The sequence below is a fragment of the Crocuta crocuta genome, unplaced genomic scaffold (assembly GCF_008692635.1).
Source record: "Crocuta crocuta isolate KB4526 unplaced genomic scaffold, BGI_CrCroc_1.0 scaffold619, whole genome shotgun sequence".
NCBI classification, from domain to species: domain Eukaryota; kingdom Metazoa; phylum Chordata; class Mammalia; order Carnivora; family Hyaenidae; genus Crocuta; species Crocuta crocuta.
This window is the reverse complement of record NW_027533395.1, coordinates 5541125-5562788: the sequence shown is the minus strand read 5'-3', so window position 1 is coordinate 5562788 and position 21664 is coordinate 5541125. Positions and strand designations below refer to the sequence as shown.

General features: G+C 38.5%; 1 protein-coding gene across 1 annotated transcript in view; it reads left to right on the top strand.

The window, feature by feature from the left end:
* The window catches only part of SORCS1 (sortilin related VPS10 domain containing receptor 1), a 514658-nt gene that overhangs the window by 433092 nt on the left and 59902 nt on the right, over positions 1-21664 (top strand). Inside the window, exon 19 of the mRNA XM_077748457.1 lies at positions 9049-9220. Within this exon, the coding sequence (XP_077604583.1) occupies positions 9049-9220 (172 nt within the window). The remainder of the gene's footprint in view (positions 1-9048; positions 9221-21664) is intronic.

The following is a 21664-nucleotide window of genomic DNA, read 5'->3' as shown; positions in this document are numbered from 1 at the left end:
TGTGCCTCCCTCTCTCTCTGCCCCTCCCCCACTTGCAGTCTGTCTCTCTCTCAAAAATAAATAAGCATTAAAATTTTTTAAAAATAAATAAATAAAGCAATTCGGATCATCACCCCTCTTCTGCCTCTTTTCCCCACACAACTGTGACCTGTTTGGTGTGCATGCTTCTAAACACTTTGCATTTGCCAGCAAATATTTATGCCAAGAAAAAAATATACAAATTAATTTGGGAAGTTTTTCTTATATGTCGTTTCATACTAGATACATTATTTTTCTGTTTTCCTTTTCATTCAGAAATATATCTTAAACAACTTTCCAAGACAAAATATATAGGGCTCCCTCCCATCTAATTTCTTTTAATTCCAGAATATGAAAGTACCTGGTATTGTTTCATCATGGCTTTTCATGGACATGTGGGTTATTTTCTCTCTTCTGCCACTATAGACAGTGTTGGAATCAATAAGCTCGTGCCATAATAATTGTTGTAAAAACACCCAAAGATAATTAGATTCTCTTTTGGCAATTGGAAGTGTTTCTGCTGACTTGTAAAGCAAATCCCATTCAGCCAACTGCTTACTTCTTAGACCTGAGGATCGAGGTCTAATCTTGCCAAATCCATGCCAAATATTGCCTCATATGGGTTAAAACACTAGCTTTCTGCTTACACACTGCCAGGAGTCCCACTCATTAGAGATTAATTTGTGTTAACTGCCATCTTCTTTTTAAAATACAAACGCCAATGGATTCTATAAGGGAAGGCTGAGAGGAAGGCTGAGTGGGATTTCCCAAGTTAACTGGGTGAGAAAGGTCACTTCGGGCAAAAGGAATAAGAGATGACCAGGCTGAAAGGGTCACATGATGCCAATGCTTGGAAGTCGATGATAGACCAAGGAGCCACAGTGCCTCCTAAGTCTCTCTTGTGTCCATCTTCGCTATCCATGGGCACCCATGCTCTGTCGGTATGGATTCTGTGTTGGCATCAGTCAGACATGAAATACAGAGGAGTCACAAGGGAAAGGTCAGCCTGCAGGTGAGAGAGCCGACTCCATCAGTTGTACAGGCCAGGTGCCCTGCCTGCATCACAGCACCCCTTCCAGCAGAGCCCATGGGCAGACACACAGTCAGAACTTGAACTGAAAGGGTCTATTGAAGGACTGCCCCTTGTCACTCAGATTCGACAAGGAAATCCCCTAGCAGCACCTTCTGAGAGTTTGATTCAAAGCATGCAGATAAACCTTCCTCTTCCTTTTATTTTGTGTAATGCCTCACCCTTATAAATGGTTATGGTTGCCTTCACAGCCAGCTTATTACCCTGTATATATAGCAGTGTTCACGGGTTTGCTTATACTTCACCAGGATGGAAAAAGTCGAGCACCAGTTATGGTTATGCCTAATAGAAATGCTATGTTTAGGAGATATGAACATTTTTATTAGCTTCACTGTATAAAAATGAACAGTTGTGCAGTTTTTGTTTTAGCTCTTGGCTAGGTCTTAGAAAAGATCATTGGAATAGTAGCTGAAATGGGTGCAAAATGCCCCTCCAGGTGGCTGGCGCTACCTGCCCTTAGGTCTTGGTCCAGTGGTGTCCGATTTCTAAGGTTTACATCATGGAACCTCATGTGAGCAAAGTTCCGCCTTGTTCTCCACTGTAAGCTCCGTGCTTCTTTTCACCCTTTGCCCTCACACTGTTCCATGGAAAGCCAGGAGGCTGGTACCAAGGCCTCAGCCATTATGGATAGAGAGTGAAATGTAATGGGGGTGTTCTAAAAGAGAGGTCTTTTAGAATGAAACAAGTAAGGGTTTTAAATGACTTCTGCCATTTACTGTTATCTTAGCAAGTGGCTTCCTTTCTTTGACCCTTAGCCTCTTAACCTATAAAAATTTGCTATTTGCTTTTGGGGTTTGACTTAAATGGAGCACTATATGAAAAACATGTAGCAGATAGTAGTCACTTTGCAAAATGCATATGCCATTGCTGATGATCATCATCTAAGGGCTCCTCTGGAATGAAGGAAAAAAGTGGGGAGACATCCTTTCACTGTGTATCTATAGACCCAGACATTTTTTTGATACTTAGTAGTATCAACTACTGTGACATAGGACATATTTAATCTAAACCTCTGTTTTTTCATCTATAAAATAAATAGCCACCTGTATACACACTCATAAAGTCACAGGATTACTAGGCATCAAAACACATGTCTCTTTCTCTCTACCACTCAAGGAAGATAACACATTTACCTGATTAGTGAATGAATGAAATCAGTATTCATTGGTATATTTTCTTGCATCTTAATTTGTTTCTTTTTGTTTCTCCATCTGTGTCTATAAATATCTCAGTTTACACATACACAAACACAATCTCTAGTTGTACCTCTACACGGTTAAATCTTGTTTATACGGTTTTGGATCTAGGCAACATGCTGCAAATTTAAGTTGCTAAATTAACTAGGACATCGCTTGTTTCATGCCAACCGTAAAAGATTCTGTAAATATAAAATAAAGTAGGCATTGGACTGGTTTATTATAAGAAACCAAGATAATCTTCTCAAGGGACAGATTTTTCTTGCTATTAAGCTAGAGATATTTCTAGATGTGTTAAAAAAAGTATGTGTACAGAAATTTCAGTCTGTGGAGTTTATGTTGAGAAGCCATTAATCCCTCCTGAAAGAATGTACAATAATAGTTCTTATTGTCCCTCAGGGTTAGTTTCTTAGTATACAATGAGGATATTTACTCAAGAGGCCTAAATAGATTTTTAGCATTAATTTTTAACGTTAATTCACTATGTAAGAACATTTAGTGGGTCTGGCAAATATGTGTATGTAACTTATATGTATATAAGTTAAGTGCTAGCAAAATAGCAATCTCCATATTATCAACACACATTTGGAATGTTTTAAAAATTCATTCTAGAAATATATTCTCTTCTCCATAAGCCATAAGAACACTTAGACCTTGGCTAACTGGCCAATGCCCTGGAGTTACTATTTCCAGGAGCTTTGAGGGCTGCAGTGTTTTCCCAAGTGACCCCACTCCTGGGCCTGGAGGGGATTTTGATGTTCAGTCTGATCTCCACAGCAAGATTTGTCAGTGTGCACCATGGAGAAGAAACAGTCCTAAAAGTGGTGCATGTGTTTAAAGTCCACAGAAAGGAAATCACTTGCATAATTTACAGACTGAACACTGCAGGGGCCTGTGTAGCTGTTCCATAGCAAAGAGCCGTGCAGTCTCACAGCAGGTACTCACTCATTGTTTGTTGCCGTGAAGTTGACTCTTTAGGGAACGAACGTACCTTGCTTAGATACAGTTTTCCATATTTTTATGGGATGGCATTGGGGTTGAGAAATGAAGAAGGTGAATGTCACTATGTGGAGACCTAGTTCTTCATATAGCTGTTCTTGCCTATGTCGATGGTATCAGCATTAATGATTCTCATCCAGGTTGTACCGCACAGTGGCAAGAGACACCAGACTTAGTCCAGAGGCCCAGAGCTGTTAATTGCTTCCCACGTGACCTTGGGGACCTCTAACCTGTTATCTCTTTTACTTATGTGCATAATGCAAGGATGGTTTTGGATGATCTTTGAGATCCCTTCAGACTCTGACATGTCCATGACCAATGATTGAGTATTAGGATTCCTAGAACCTCGGGTGCTCAAAGAAAGGGAAAATTTCTTCATACACATTAGTTGTACAACATGGTGACTCAGATTGTGGATTCCATGAGTCATTCTCATGATTCTTGATTTTTAGTCATTTAGTTTAACATGGCCATATGTACCATTTCATCAAGTTGGCATTCACAATTAAGTCACATTCCATTTACTAGTCAAAAGAAATGACTTGTTCTTCCATCCTGCTTAATGCAAGGAAAGTTTTTTTCACTATCACCGAGCCGCCTACTCCTGGTCTCCTAATCCCAAGCTTGCTTGCCCAGTTTAAAGGAAAACTCCTGAGAACTGCTCCTTTGAGGTGAGAAACTTGGAGAATCTTCTCAGTGAGCCACAGAACCCCATTCTTTCTGAATGTTGATGTTAAGGCTACTATGTAGGGTTTGTGTTGAAACATGGGCACATGGGTCTAGGAAGATTTTAAGTCTTAGTCATACACAGTACTCACTCTAGCTGCTTTCTTCCTAAGGCTTAATCCGTCTTTTGTTTTGTTGGGTGTTGTAACAAGGCAGTTTTCCCTTGAAAGCAAAGGCACATAGTATGATCCAAGAAAATAAATCATTTAAATTCTCATTGTGGACACAAACGAAGGATGCCATAGCTCAGTGACCATAAGACTCGCCTCGACTGTAAGAAGAACTACAGTTACAACTCTGCCTTGGTCGTGACATGTGATGACTACTCTTAAAAGAGTAGTCACATCTTGACTTTTTAAAGTCGAGACAACTTCACAGAGAGACAGGATTCCTAAGCTGATTTTTAAAGAATGAGCAAAAGCTTGACGGAAGGAAAGAGCATCCCAGGAAGAACAAACAGCAGAGGGAAAAGAAGGCTTATAGCCTTGAGTGTGGCCTGGGCTCAACAACCACACTGGGAAAGGCCTGAAGCTAGAAAAGTACCCTGAGGATAGATTGAGGACTTTACTTAAAACTTCAACTTGATCCTTTATGAACAGGCCCACAGGAAGTTTTGAATGAGTCCAAGAAAGAAATTGACATAGTCCATTTGGATCTTAAGATAATCTTGGCAATAAGAGTGCAATTTCTGTTTTTGGAAACTTTCTGTATAACAACAAGTTCATGTTTAATACTTTAAGTACTACCTTTTTAACTAACTACTGATATTTTAATATTTATTAAGTTCTAACAATGCACCAGAGTCTAATCTAAGCCCTCTTGAATGCAGTATCTTAATCCTCCCAAGAATGTCATTGAAAATATTCTGTAAGTATCCCTCCCTAATTGACAGGCAGAGAATCCAAGCATTAGAGAAAGGTTGGGTAACTGTCCAGGTTCATACAGTAAGTGCCCGGATTTAAACTCGGGCAATTTGGTTCCACAACACTAGTTTCAACCACCAGGGCAGTGGTCTTTAATTCTGGCTGCACAAGAGAATCACCCCAGGGGAACTTAGAACAAAAACAAAACCACACTAATGCCCAGAATTCTCAATAAAATCATAATTTAATTAATTCTCAATGAAATCAAGACCCCTGGGAAAAGGGTCTTGGCATGTATTTATTTAAAAAGTGCTTGCAAGTTATTCTAAAGGGCAGACGGTGTTGCAATATACTGAGCTATACTATATGGCCACCTTGACATATGGTGGATAGTCCTAAACATCCGTATTCCACCACCACCCCAAAATCACAAGGGGGGAAACCTACTAAATAGTAAAATCACAGAAAATTAAGACTTTCGTGGCTTTTTTTCCAGTTTTACTCTCACAGAGAAAAGCTATGGCCTTCATCTGTCTTAAGACTGGCAGGCAGCACAGAAGAAAACTCAAAGGAGGTAAGGGTAAAAGGAAAAGGTGACAAAGGGGTTACAAGATAGGAAGGAAGAGAATGGCTGAAGTCTCGGCTGTTGAAGTAATAAGACACTATCTACTGATGAGCGGTCGGTAATATCAAAGGCACATTTGCAGAATGTTTCCTTTTCAGTAATTGTGCAAAGACTCCCTAGCCATTACAAAGCACTTTTCTTCTTGGCGTATTGAAGAATGCTTTACCAACTAAATGCATCACAGTAATATTCAGAGCTTAGGTCCAACATAATCATAAGTTGCCTTGTTATTATGGAGGTAGCAGCCCCATTTAATAACATATTAAATGCATTATTCATTTATGTAACTCAGACCCAGGGACAGCTGCTGGGATGAAAATAGAACCATTCTCTAATGAAAAAAGCAGGTGTGTGCTTACTTGAGTAAATGAACTCTGTATTTTTGTACAATTTTCTTCTAAATTTCAGGGACAGGTCTGGTAGGGCTAATGTGATGCCATTTTCATCCAGGAAATAAAATGGTTTCAGAATGGTTTTTAATGAGCATTTAAAAAAAAATTACCAACAGTCTTCTCTGTGGCAGAATCCCAGGGGGGATGGATTCGTGCTTTGGATTTAAGCAGAACTGTTGCTGCTGGATTCAGGGAAGCCTGGGGCAAAGATTGGTCAGAACAGCGACAAAGGCATGTACTCTGGCCGATGATGCCAGTGGTGATGGTGAGCCCATGCCTTTATAGCTCACCACGACAGAGTCACAAGTATGCTTGGATGCTAAGTGATTAAAAATCATAACCTGCCTTTTGTGAAACATGCAGGGAGTTTCTGATGCACAAACTCACTAGGATTCCATAATTACTGTGTGACATCACTGGTCATTTTCTTGCTACCTTTGCTGGGACCAGAATGTCACCATTCTGCAATGCTGGTGCCTTTTCTCTCTCCATCTCTTTCTCCCACCTACCTTTATTTTCTCCTTTAATCAGGATGCACTCATAAGCACCTACAGTGGATTTTCTTAAATATCAAATGGAGTGATGTTACAAATGCTCAGACACAATAATGACCAGCCAAATTGGGTAGGGATCCTGCTGCAGGAGCAGAGATTTGGAGGCTGCCTGAGGGGCTACACATTAACCCCTTAGTTTCTGGATTGTAAGGAGAAGTAAGGACACCAAAGATAGGGATTGGTCACAGCTGGGTTGGTGAGTGAGGTGCTTGAAGGGCTTGGGGCAGTGGTAGTAACCGACTGCTCTACAGATATTTTAGCATTTAAAATGGTACAGTCAAGGGCATCTGGGCAGCGCAATCGGTTAAGCATCTGACTTTTGGTTTCACCTCAGGTCTTCATCTCACAGTTCTCATGAGTTCAAGCCCCACATCAGGCTTTGTGCTGACAGTACAGAGCTTGCGTGGGATTTGCTGTCTCCCTGTTTCTCTTCCCCTTCCCCACTCATGCTGTTTCAAAAATAAATGAATAAACATTAAAAAAAAAAAAAAACAGTACAGTCATCCCAATGTGGATCCCCTGACTATCAGCTTTGCATGTCCCCCAGGACAAGGATGCCTTCAAGGAACTTAAACTTCAAGTCACACAGGAAGACAGTCAGATGAGGCATAAATGGGTTCCTAGCATGTAAATCCTAAGAATTCCTTTAAGAATTTAGAGGAGGGACAGTATCCCTCCACTTAAAGAGTCAGTACAGCAGAGGTAAAGAGAGGATGTATACTAGAGACACATTTTCTGGGGTCCTGACTACGTGATCGTGAGAAAACTGGTTAACTTCCATGAATCATGACTTCTTCATCTGTATATTGAGAATAATAATACCTTCCTTAAGCAGAATCATTCAGGATATTTTGAAGATAAGTGGAAAAATTCACATAAAAAAACTTAGCACAATGACAAATATAGTTAGCACTCTCTGTATATGAACTCTTTGTTATTTCACTTATTTTACTCTCCTAGTCAGGAAAAGACAGAGGAAAGGAGTTGTTACTTAAAGTGTAAGTTTTAGGCAGCTGAGAGAGCATGCATGAACTCAGAAAAGCAGAAAGAGCAATATAAAATAGGTACTCTCAAAATGATTGAAAAGAGAGGTTTGACTAGGGCAGAAAGAGTGTTTTGGTGAGAAAGAATTCAGAGACATAATGAAGTGAGCTTGTAGAGGGCTTCATGCACAAGACGACAGGATTTATGGCTTATCCTAAGGACATTTGGAAGCTATGAAGATTATGAACAGGTCACAGAAATAATAATATTAAATAAAAATAACTGGTAACCTTTTATAAGCACTTGCTAATCATCAGGGCGGTTTTAAATACTCTGTGTACATTAATCCATCTAATTTGTACAACTACCTTGTGAGGTGAGTTAAATACTAATAATTGACCTTGTAGTGATCCATGGTGTTGAGAGTACTTTCCCAGACAGTATTTAATTTCACTTTCTCAACCATGATCTTAAGTAGTCAATCCTGGGACTCAGAAGCAGGGGAAAGGACGTTAGCAAGATCTGAAGGAGTTGGAAAACTTTGGCCTGCGGGTCATATCTGGCATACTGCCAGCATCTGTAAATAAGGCTTTACTGAAACCCAGCTATCTCCATTCTTTTATGCATTACCTGTGCCCACTTTCATGCTGTAATCAAAGAGTTGAGTACTTGTGGCAAACACCATATAGCTGGCAACACAAGAATATTTCCTATTTAGCTCTTTCTGTTAAAAGTTTCTCCACTTCTGATCTAGAAAAGTGAAAAGACCTTAGACTTTACTTCCACTCTGACCTCTTTGGGCTTAGGAAGTCTACTATATGAATTCATAGAGTGGTTACTAAGGACCCCACACAGAAAGATAATGAACAGATAGCACTGAAGTTCAAAGTCTTAAAGGTTAATTGTCCTAAAAGCACAGATTCTAATTAATTATGAATCTGATGATCCTTTTTTTTATTAAAGCTAAAATAAGAAGAAATAAACAAAAGAGGAGGGAAGATTTACTCAATCTGCATACTCATCTCCATATTATAAGTTTTCAGTATTTAGCCAGTATATCCCCCTCATAAAATATCAAGTAAAAACTTGATAAATCAAATTTAGCTAGCTTTCTGTACTACACCATTACCAGAGCATCCTCTATGGGGTCTGATGTTAAATCACATAATCCATAGCAATCTGTTCTTTGTCCTAATTGCAAATTCCCTTGGGATATGTATTACTCATTCTAACCCTCAATTATATATTCTTTAAATTATCTTCTAGATTATTTTCCAGATACCTCTTCAAGATTATAAACATAGTGAGGGCAAGGAGCATGTCTACTACTGCTTTGCACTTCCCATAGCTCTGAAGTAAAATGATTCATTGACCGAATAAAATAATTATATTAAAGTGCTAATAATATGTACAATATGCCCCTATGCTGATTTGTCTTTCTGCTGAGTGCTTCACGGGAATTAGCTCTAATCCTCAGAGCACCGTGACATGTAGTTATTGATAGCCCTCAGGGCTACACAGTGGTAGATCTAGCTTTAAAAACTTGGGAGTGATGCAAATGGTAATGAGCCAGCTTACAACGTGAACTTTTATCCACTTAGGTACAGGAAAGTGGTTTCCAATAACTGCACTGATGGAGTAAGAGAACAGTACACTGCCAAACCACAGAAGTGTCCCGGGAAGGCCCCGCGGGGGCTGCGGATCGTCACTGCTGATGGGAAGTTGACAGCGGAACAGGGGCACAATGTCACTCTCATGGTGCAGCTGGAAGAGGTAAGACCAGAGCCTGGATCCCTTTTGTCTTCTAAGGCCAGTGATCTTTCCTAGGAAATCGGATTTGGTTTACGTATGTTTTTGGTTTTGTTTACTTTTTTTTTAATTTTAAATGTTATTGAAACTTTTTATTTTTTGTTTCCTTTAATTCTTTGGTTTGTTGTTGCTGCTGCTGCTGTTTCACCTTCTCTGACACATTTCCTCAATTATTTTCATTCCGTTGCAAGTTGTTCTTCATGCTGACCTAATCTGTTTCTTCTCCGGAATTCTTTTTGGAGTTAATTGTGCCTTATTGGCACTTCTAGCAAAAAGGTTTCTCTGAATACATTAATGGTTTTCCTAAAATAATTTAGCACACACGCATGTTCAACCTCAAAGACACTAGGGCTGTCTTCCTCTCTCATCCTGAAGTCTTGGCTTTTCTTTTCAGAAGGCAGCCTGCTGGCCATACATGCAACACTAAAGCAAATCTAAATATAATTGAGCATCCTTTCTTTGACAATTAAGAGTTTTATTTTTGTAGCATCTCCGCAACATCATTATGAGGATCAATTACTATTTGGCAAATTATGGTTCCCTGAGATTTCTGAGTATTTAGAGTGGATAAAATGAAACTTATGTTTTTTAGGATATACACAGGCATTTTTATCATCTTGCAAATGAGGAAGATACTCTCTAAAGGATAAATAATTACATTAAATGATCTCAATTATCAAGCCAGGCAGTAGTCCTGCATTCAACCATGTTCTCTGAGTACTAAGATAGGAGCAGCACTATCCTAGGCCTTGTGAACACAAAGGTATTTAAAATGTTGACAGTGAGGGGTGCCTGGGGAGCTCAGTCGATGAAGCATCCAACTCTTCAGCTCAGCTCAGATCATGATCTCAGGGTTCACGAAACTGAGCTCTGCATCAGGCTCTATGCTGATAGCACAGAGCCTGCTTGGGATTCTCTCTCTCTCTTTCCCTCTCTCTCTGCTTTCCCAGGACCTGTCTCCAAAGGTTCTGATTGAGTAGGTTGGGCAGGACCTAAGAATATGCATTCATAACAAGACCATAGGTTATGCATTGTGCTTCCATATAAACACAGCCACCTAGGTGGATTAGTTGGTTAAGTGTCTGACTCTTGGTTTCAGCTGATCTCATGGTTAATGAGTTCAAGCCCCACGTCAAGCTTGGGATTCTCTCTCTTCCTCTCTCTGTGCCCCTCCCCTACTCATACTTGCTCTTGTGCATGCTCTCTCTCTCTCTCAAAGTAAATAAATAACCGTAAAAAAAAAAAAAAGAATAAACAATAAAACAAGGGCATAGTCAAGGGGAATAGCATAGCCTGACAGGCTCTGGAGTATGACTTGAAGGGGAAAAGATGAAGCAGTTAGGATTGCTTTGTCAGGATTGATCAAAATTCATGGTATTTTAATTCCTGTAGGAAAAACAACTGTGAGTTAATGAGTTTGAAACTCCAGCATAGGATGATGCTGATGCTTCTAGTCCAAGGATCACTTAGAGAACTGTTCTTCTAACCCAGTACTCCTCTCTGGTATCTCCTTAATAAGCGCCTTTCAGCTGTATCCAATCTCCTAGATATTAAGGTTCCCCAAAATTTTTCCTTTGGAGCTAGAATGATGCAGACCTGTTTATGCCAATTGGAGTTGCTTACAATTTCATAGAAATAAAATCTTTAGGGACCAGTGCCTGAGGCTATGACATATTAGCTCACATATAGTAGAGCCAGAGTGTAGAGATAAAGAAAGAGAGATATGAGGAGGAAGAAGACCATGACACAATTGTCAAGAGGATTTAGGAAAACAAAATTCTTTTCTTCAGAGATGGGACATTCAGTGCAGTGAGTGCAACAGTTCATGCTGAATTCCTCTCAAGAACTTCACCAGTTCATACATCACAGAGGAGGTCAGATTTCAGATTCTGAGTTAGAAGACTGAACAGGAAGTGTTGTCTAAAGAGTTGGCTCACAAGGATGGGAAGATCAAAGTTGACTTCGGGTCAAATCCCAGAGATTTGAGAGCACAGAGAAGTAGCACAATATTCTGTGCATTTTTTCCCTCTCTGAGTTGTTTGACAACATCTACATGATACGTGCAAAACAGAAAGTCACTAAAAGGATGAGAAACCAAGCAGAGTTTTTAGAAGTATTACATTTTGAGGAATAAAAATTAGAGCTCAGGGGCTATCAGGGAAGGAAGCTCTGGCAAGCAATACAACACTGGATTCTTGAGACTCCTAGAAAGCTCTATCCTAGGAGTGAGGACACACCATATTTAGATCTGGTTCTCTAAATGCTGAAATCCAATCTGGGATTATTTTAGACTCTGAAAGGGTTAGAGTGATTTCCACCCCCCCTCTAAATATTTGCCAGAAGCTAAAACGAATCCTCTTTAGAGCAAAATAACATAAATCAGAAGTCTTACCTATTTGCGTTTCATATAAAATATTGGGCATTTAATTTAAAATATTACAAATATATCAAGAAATAGGACATTTAGAAGGAAAAAAGCATCAGAAAAAAGAACATTTGTCTGAGATATATTTAATATGTTCATGAATAAGGATCAAGAGAGAAAATGTAACCTCCAGCAGTAATCATTAAGAAGCAGTCAATGAATGGAAGTTGTAGAAATAAAGATGTAATAACTGATATTAAGAAGTTAGATAGGTAATGGTCGATTGAACCCAGATAGAGGATCAGTTAACTGGAAGAAAAGACGATTGGAAGTTTAACATTTGGCATAAGAGAAAAAAGATAGAAAATAGAGAAAAGAATAGGAAGGGAAGGGGCACCCGGGTGGCTCAATTGGTTAAGCTTCTGACTCTTGGTTTCAGCTCAGCTCATGATCTCACGGTTCATGAGTTGAAGCCCTGCATTGGGCTTGCTGTTGGTCTTGACTTCAGTGTGGAGCCTGCTTGGGATTCTCTCTCCCCTTCTCACTCCAACCCTCCTCTGCTTGCACATGTTCTCTCTCATTCTCTCTTTGTCTCTCTCTCTCTCTCTCAAAATAAATAAACTTAAAAAAAAAGAATAATAAGAGGAAATGATAAAAGGATATCATAAACATAATTGGAGTCCCAGAGGAGAAAAGAAAGATAAGGAGTCAGAATCATTTTTGAAGAGATAACATGTAAGAATTTGCTGAAACTGACAAAAGGCATGAGCATATCAACATAGATTGGAGAGAATCCACAAACCCCAAGCATGATATATACAAAGGAAAAAAAAAAAAAAACACATGTGTAGATATCATATTCAAACTACCAAAATCTAAAAACAAAGAGAAAAATTTAAAAGCAGCCCAGAAGAAAATTAAATGACATCTTTGAAGTGCTGGGGAAAAAAAACAAATGTGAAGGTAAAATAAAAACATTTCTCAAACAGAAACTGAAATGAGTTATACAAGCTGATTTCTATAAAAAGAAATATTAAAGGTAATTCTTCAGGCATAAAGAAAATGATGCCAGATGAAAGTACAATAATGGAAAGACTGAAGAGCAAGAAAGAGGGCATATGGGGGGGGGGTAAATTGAAATCAATAATAACTTTTCAGGCCAATAATGATAATCAGCTATGGGTTTAAAATATACACAGAATTAAAATACATGACAACAAATGTGTATTAAAAATGTCATTCAAGTGTTTTACGTTCCATGAAACATCTGTAAGGAAGTAAAAGTACTAAGTTATATTCGACACCAGCAACTCTAGAATAGATGCTTTAATATCTAGAGAAACAACTAAAAGAATAGAGAATATTTAACTATCAAGTTATTGACAGGGGAACTGGAATAATATTTAATGCACCTCTTTAAAAGAAAAGAAAGAGAGAAGAGGAAACATACTTATAGTCAAGACAAATAGAATACATACAGAAATGGTAGGTATAAACCCAAATATCATCATTAATTACGTAAAATAGTGCTTTTTGTGGCTTGCTTAAGAAGTCTGTGTCTAATCCAACATTGTAACATCATGCCACAAGTTTTTTCTCTGGCTTCCACATTTAAGTCTGCAATCCATCTTGAATAAAACCAAGGTAGATAGAACTTTTTCTATTTGCATATTCGTTGACGTAGCATCACTGAAGGACAGTTCCTCTTGTGCTGAATTGCCTGGAGCCTTTGTCGTAAATCAATTCAACATATCTCTGTGGGTTTGTTTCTGGATACTGCGTTCCATTGGTTTTGATTTTCAAACCTGTGTTAATTGATCATTCAAACACATTTTAAATACTCTAGATTTAGAGTCTCTTTTTTTGTTTGGGAGGTTTTTTGTTTGTTTTTGTTTTCTTTTTTCTTTTTCTTGTTTTTCTTTTCTTTTTTATCTTTTTTACTTTTTCTTTTTTTCCTTTTTTTTTTTATTTTCGACAAACCCTTGTGTCGAGGGCTGACTTTAAATAGATCGCAGCGAGGGAGCTGCTCTGCTGCATACGAAACCCCGACCCAGAAGCAGGTCGTCTACGAATGATTTAGCACCAGGTTCCCCATAAACGTGCGTTGCATGACGGGCGAGGGGGCGGCCTCCTTTCCTGCTGCGCCCCGATTCCTGGGATGAGGGGCCCTCCGCACTGATCCCGACTCGCGGCGGGGCAGGCCGCTAGATTTAGAGTTAAGTCTTGATAATTTGACATATAAATCCTCTGAGCCAATTAAAATCACAATTATATATATAATATATATAACCTGTTATGTGTAATTATATGTAATATACTTTTTAAAAATTTAAGAAACAAAACAGATGAACATAGGGGAATAGAAGAAAGAATAAGATAGAGAGGGAGACAAACCATAACAGATTCTTAAATATAGAGAACAAACTAAGGGTTGCTGGAGGGCTGTTGAGTGCAGGTGTGGGCTAAATGGGTGATGGGCATTAAGGAGAGTACTTATTGGGTGTTATATTGTAACTGATGAATCACTGAATTCTACTCCTGAAACCAGTAGTACACTGTATGTTAACTAACTTTAAATAAAATTAAATAAATAAATAACATAAAATATAATGCATACCTACAGACAACACTAACACCTTCTTTTCAATATCTCTACCCAGAGCATTACAACACATTTAGAAATTATTTTTAAGAACATAAAATGTATGGCAAAATATACCATGATTGTGGATAGGAAGACGCAATATTATGAAAAGATGCCAGTTTTCCCTATATTGGCCTTATATTCAAGATAATTTCACTAAAGTCCCTAGAATATATTTGTGGATTAAAATTGCATGATCATAAAATTTATATGAAAAGGCAAGGGCTCAAGAATAGCAAAGATAATCTCAAAGATGACTCACAGAACTGGATGGGTTACATTACCAGGTATCAAAATGTATTATAAAGCTCTAGTAATTAAGAATGTGTGATTTTATATATAAATGCATGTGATTATATATAAATAGATACAGGTATATAAATATATATCTGTATATCTCCTGCATACACAAGCTGATCAAGAAAGGGAATAGTGAGTCAATAAACACATGCATACGTATATATGCATGTGCATGTATAAGTGTGTATACATACATATGTATGTACATGTATACTGTATGTACATATACACACCATACTCTTTATGACAAATGAGACTCTGTAGTACAGTAGGTAAATTGTTTTTTCAATAAACAGTGCAGCGATATCAAAGTCAGGTGGGAATATGTGAATCTTGATTTCTCTTCATACAAAAAATAATTCCAACTGGGCTGTCCATCTAATTTTGAAAGCTAAAACTAAACTGCTTAAAGAAAATGCAGAAGAGTATTGTTAAGCAAAGATTGTTTTAAAACAGGAAATTATACCTACTAAGTAATCGGAAGAATATGGTTTGATTAGACTATATTAAAATTAGGAATTTCTTTTCTTGAAAATACATTATTTAGAAAATAAAAAGATAAGCCCTGGAGGATATGGAGTTATTTACAATACATAAGTTCAAAAAAGGACTCATACCCAGAAAATTATACATGAATTCTACAAATCAGTAAGAAAAATTCTGGCAGCTGAGCAGAAAATGCACCAGTGACTTAAATGGACTCCTCAAAGAGGGTAACCAAATAGCTGATAAGCGTATGAAAAAAATCCTCAACATCACTGCTCATCAGGAACGCAACTGAAAACTAAAATAAGATATTACTATCTACCCATCAGAAAATTAATACGTTAAAAGACTAATAATATCAAGTATTATTGTTGGAGCAACTGGTCATTCATACAGTAGTGTTTGGAGTGTGGACTGTTACAGTTTTGGAGATCTGTTTGACCTTAACTACTAACCACTATTCTATTCTGTGAATATATCACAGCCTGTAACCCAGAATTGCTACTCCTAAGTATATACTCATCAGAATGCATACAAATATGCACCAGAATATATGGAAAATAATATACATAGCAGATTTTCTCCTAAGAGGTCAAAACTAGAAACAAACATTTAGCAACAGTATAATCAAGAAGTAAGTTACAGTACACTTATCAAATGGAATGCAGTGCAACAATGAAAAAGAACAAACTAATTCTCCCTACAGAAACTTGGATGAATCTCATATCCACTATTACACTAAATAAATCAGGAAAAAAAAAATTCTGTTTAATTAAGCTGCAAGAGTAGACAAACCTAATTTATGGTAACAGAAGTGAAAGCAATAGTTATCTTTGGAGGGGAAGTGGCCGAGGGGTGAGATTTGGGGGTATTGGAAATTTTCAGTTTTTTGTTGTTGATTAATGGATTCATTCATTTTGTAAAAACTCAAGTCATATATTTGATTTACATATTTTTCTTTATGTCTATTATGCTCAACCAAAAGCTTACCTAAAAATCACATGAAAAATTCATATAGCATATATTTGTACATTTTGTATTTAGGTCTTTAGGGAGAAAAAGAAAAAAGAAAGAAAACTTTGGTGATATTTAGGAAAGGATGTACCTCCTGGGCCAATCCTGTATTCTATACTTGCTGGTATAGTGAGCATCAAGTCACCTTTCCCAGAGATATAAGGAACCTGGTTATGATGACTTAGAAGAACATGATCTTTTGAAGCAGCAGATGTTTGTGCTGAAGTAGGCTCCAGATTTCAGAATTTTGTTCAATTTCTAAGAACACAGTAGAGCAAGATCTGAAACAAGAACTCACGCCTGGTCGGCTCTGACCTTTGTACACCCTCCAGGGACAGAGGAGAGGCTCTCATCCATTCAACTTTGCTTTCTATGTAACAACCATCATCAGATATCTCAGACTCGGCTGAGTGATGTGAGAACAGATTGAGGAATCTGGTTCTAAAATGTGTAAATTCATGCCTTCTGGGCACAAGAAGGGAAAAAAAGTAACAAGTTAGTTCATTCCACTTGAGTGGGCAAAGCTACAACAGCAGGGAGGAAATCTGCTATCTTCAGCTGTCAGACCTGGCCCCTTGATGTCTTGTCTCCTAGTGCAAAGTACAAGCCATAAAGACTGTCCCGACATCACGAGGCCCTGGGGATCTCACATTCAGCTGTGGGGTTCTGTGCTGATGTTCACAAGCTGTCCTTACAGAAACAGCCGGTTTCTCTATTAATCTCTGGATTATATACATCAGCCTAGGTGATGCACGTGGATAGCAACACAAAGTAAAGGAAAGCAGAGTGTCTCTGAGAAGCTGGGGAGCATTGAAATGTAACACAGTGATAACAATTTGGATATCCAGCCTTTATTGAGCACTGACTGTAGTCCAGTTTGTGAACATTTTCTTGGATTATTTCATTTAGATCCCACGGCAACCCTGTGGGAGTGAGTAGATGTTATCATCGTCATTGCATTTTATAGATAGAACAGTTAAACCACAGAAAGGCAAAATAACTTACCTGAGATCACATAGCGACTTAAATATAGAGTCAGGAGTCAAACCCAGGCTGTATGGTATCTGGCCTTTTGATTGCTTCTGTCCAGTGGAAAGAGCCAAGTTCTGGGAAAGAACTTCATGTATACAGTTCCTAATGTTCCCTAGAAACTGGGGACAGGTAGTAACAAAGACCAAGAAGTAGAAAAAGTGCGCAAAATTTTCTCTGCCCTGGCCAGTCTGTCTTATGGCTGCTGCTGTATTCTTAGACACTAATCATATATAAAGCAAAATTTTCGTCCTGGATTTTCTGAGAATATTCATGTCTTATGATCAATTTGTTGAAGACCATTTCAACAACCAGAGATTCTAAATCCTTTCTAGGTTTCCTTCTCATTGTAGAATTCTCTCTGGATTGAATGGCTCCTATGCCTCTGGTATTGTTTCAGCCATTCTAAAGAATATTGGATATATAGGATTTGAATGTGGGACCTGGGGTTTGTCATCCATGCATGCCCAACTTCTCCAGAGTCTTGGGTATGAATTAGACTATAAGAATGGTTTAATCAAATCCAAAAGAGAAGCAAACAAAAACCACTGAAATATGCCACTTGGCAACACATGGAGTCTGTATTATCTCCCTCAAAAATCTCTGAGTCTACTTCTCATTTGAATTTGACACTCCTAAATTTACTTTGAATATAGTATTTGGCTCTCTCCACCCTACCTAGTGCCAATTTTTCATAACAGTAGGGACATTACTGCCAAGCTTCTGATGCTTCTAAAGTAACAAGTCCTCAAGTTACCAAAGGAAGCAAGAAGTCCCCACGACATTCTGATAATTACACTACATCGAGATTAATGCAGAAATGAGCCTAAGACTCTACAGTTTGGTATAATATTTTATCCTCTGGGCACCAAAGATTAGGCCTGTGTGTCTTATGGCACACTCATAGTTCATTTTTCTCCTATAAGCTTGTCTTCTGTCTACCAGGTCGAGTTGGGCTAGGGACTGCTGTAATGGCCTCATTCTTTGTCTCCCCAGTTACTTATGTACAAGCCCCTCCATGTAGGCTCCATCTCCTGTACATATCAAGTAAAGTGTGCAGGACCTGAGGAATCAACTGTCCCACCAAATAGTTAGACATGTGTATTTGTCTGTTCTTCAACACAGATTTTACTAAGTTCCAATTTTATAGCATGTCCTTTTCATTCATGAGTAGACCTATTGCATTTTGTAGAGATACATGTTTTTGGTAAACAAGGGCCTGTGCTGTATCAAGTTTTAAATAACAATCTAATCGCATGAAATATGAAAGGGTAATTATTTTATATTCATTCAAAACAAACATAAAATTTAATTTACAGCATTATATTGTAATAATATTTTTGGCAGCCCCCATTACATGATAAATACCAGTAAGGCATGAATCATGCTATGCCTGGTTGCAGGTCTAGCATCTCTTCTCACTGTGCCTAACACATTGCTAGAACTCAGTCAGTGTGTGTGGATTTGGATAGGGCTCCCCAAGGAGTATAGAGATGAAGCCCAAACTTAAAAGGGAAAGACCCTTAAAATTTGTGTCACATCCAAAGCATGTTAAAGTCTTCCTCTGAAATCTAAATCCCTTCCTTTGTTCTGTACTAATGCTTGTCCTAATTCTAACATAAGAATATCAGTGAAAACCTTGCTAACATCAGAGCAAAGAAGAGAATTTCCTATTGACAGAAGGTAATCAAAGGCTAGGTACGCCGATGCTGGCTTGTAGCTCCACACACAGTCGTGCATGTCGGAATAAAAAAATTTGCGGACTTGGCATATGCAAGAAATGGAATCTGCTCCTGCAAAAAGTATGAGAGGCTGCCCTCCACATCTCAGTGACAGAAGGGCTGTATAACACAGTTAGTTCAAAATCCCTAAGCTTGGGCACACCTGTTACTCAGAGAACCACATAGCCTATTGAAGCTGATGAAAAGATCCTATTGTCAGGAACTCCATCCCTGCTGTTTTCACATTCTCTACCAGAGAACTCTAATGAAAGAACCTTCATCAGAAACATCAAGGCAAAGGAGACAATATTTCTTCCATCCCAGCCTCCCTTATTGTGGCTGATGCAAGAACACACATACACATACACTCTGCATTTATACATTCACTGTTTCCTTAGGGACAACATGTAGTTAATCTAAAGATCAATCAAGAGGGGAGAGGAAGTGTCCATAAAGTTATATCTGGCGAGTCAAACATTTTCCAACTACACCTGAATTTAAGGGAGCTGATCAAAGGCATTTTGCACTGAGACCCAGGTATCCAATGAGAGATGACATTTCTCTGTCTGAAGGCTTGCTTAAGACGAATGATCTCTGGACCACTAATGAGCACCAAATGAGCCTATAGACTTTCAGTGCAATAACTTGGCCTCCTGGAGAAATCCAGTGCAAGAACCTGAAGGCATAGGATGGATGGCAGAGGGCCTAATCAGTCTTAAGAACTCAACAAAACCCATTTGGAAGGCATTCGTTGGAGAAGACGGCAGGCAGAAGTAGTGTCTGTCTGTTACAGAAGATAATTAAATCTGTTTTAAACAGCTGTAAGAATAAAGAGATGCAATTCGCTGCATAATTTAAGACTTTTAAATTAAATCTGAGGCAAGGGACTAAAATTAAAACTTTGATCTGTATCTCATTGTCTTAATACTTCAATTTACATACAAAGACTGGAACTTAATAAGGAAAATTCATGATTATAACTTCTTTGGTAAGATTTAACTTCAAAACGTGAAGGCTGTGTCCTCATTAAATGGATTTCAATGATCTATAATTTCACATACATTGAAAGACTTATGGCAGCATAAAAGTAACCACAGTGTAATAACACTTCATAAAAATTGCAGGATGCTTCCAGCCATCGGATGGTAGAGAACATGACTCTTGATACGATTTGCTGTGAGAACCTCATTTGTTGAAGTCATGAAAGAATTTGACCTACTTTTTCATCTGGGGGGAAATCAGGGCCTTTAGAAGTGGCACAAAGAGTTAGCATACAGTGTCAAGTCTAGGCAGGTATCAGTGCATAAGCCAGCGCAGAGCGGACTCAGAAGCCTCAGCTGTTTTCTTCCCCCACACAAAGGAATAGGAGCTGATTTCAATGAGCCATGGAGACTTAAGAGGCTTTCTCATGTATTATTCCATTCTCCATTCAGCTTTATTCTCTTTGACTCTAGCAAGGTAACTGAGCCACTTCATGTCTTCTCCCTTGCTGCTTCGAGTTAAAAAAGAAGGAGGGAAATGAGGTAGGAAATATAGACTATCTGTAGCCAGAGGCCTAACATATGAAGTTCAGGTTGGCTTGGTTACCAGCTCTTTTTTTTTTTAAGTTTATTTATTTTTGAGTAAGAGAGAGAGAGAGACAGAGCATGACTGGGGGAGGGTCAGAGAGAGAAGGAAACACACAATCTGAAGCAGGCTCCAGGCTCTGGGCCATCAGTACAGAGCCCACCACGGAGCTTGAGCCCACAAACCGTAAGACATGAGCCAAAGTCAGACGATTAACCAACTGAGCCACCCAGGTGCCCCTGTTAGCAGCTCTTTGTGAGGCTCCACTTTTCCTTCCCTCATTACTGGTCCACATACATTGGAGTGTTGCTATTCTTTAGGGTTTCAGGGAATGAATGTTTGCACAGAACTTTGCCTTGACAAGCAAGAGTGATGCCTGGCTCATTACTGAGAGTTTCAGTCTCTCAGCCCGTCTGCTCTAGGCCCTGCAACACCGGTGCCCTAATTCATCCCCATGGCTGGCCATGATCCCCAAATGAGAACTTCACTCAGCCACACAAGTTTTGCCCAAGTGTGTAACATCTCAGACGTCTGGCTTTGCACTTTGTCATTTGCTATTCCATGATTCTCTGTCTTATCGGCTCCTTCCTTAGTGTGATTCACCATTTATGTGCAATGGACAGTTTCCACCATATGACCAACAGTGCTTGAATGAGACCTGTGAAAACTGAGGTCATTTTAGCAGCCTGAAGGGACATTGGAATATGAGTGGATCTGCAGTAATGCCCCTAACAAAAATAATATAATTATAAAAAATAGCAGGTCACCTACCCTAAATGTGATAAGTCTCATGGTCATTCTGCCTGTAAGTAAAGAAATTAAGGTTCAAATGTAAATTGCATTTCAAAGGGCGTATAACCTGAGTCTTTTAACTCCCCAGTTACCACCTAACTCTTTAGGGCACTTCTTCTTCATACAGGACTCTGTAGACCTCTGTAAAGTCACTTAGATCTCTCAAGAACCTAATAATTTGGAAAAATGGGGAAGTAACATCCAGGGCAAAAAATTATATATCCATTTCAGAGATAAGATCCTTTGACTTTGGTTAACTCTAGCAAGTGATGCTAGATATAAAAGTTTTGAAAGCTATTTAGAAATTTTGAAAGCATTACAAAGAACAATGTAATTATTCCTATATTGTGTGTATATGTGTGTGCGTGCGCATGTGTGTTCATGTGTTTCTCATTGGTTAATATAGCATTCCCAATCTAATGATGTCATCTCTGGGTAATACAATTATGAGCAATTTGAATTTAAAATTTTTTTTTTCTTATCTTTATTAT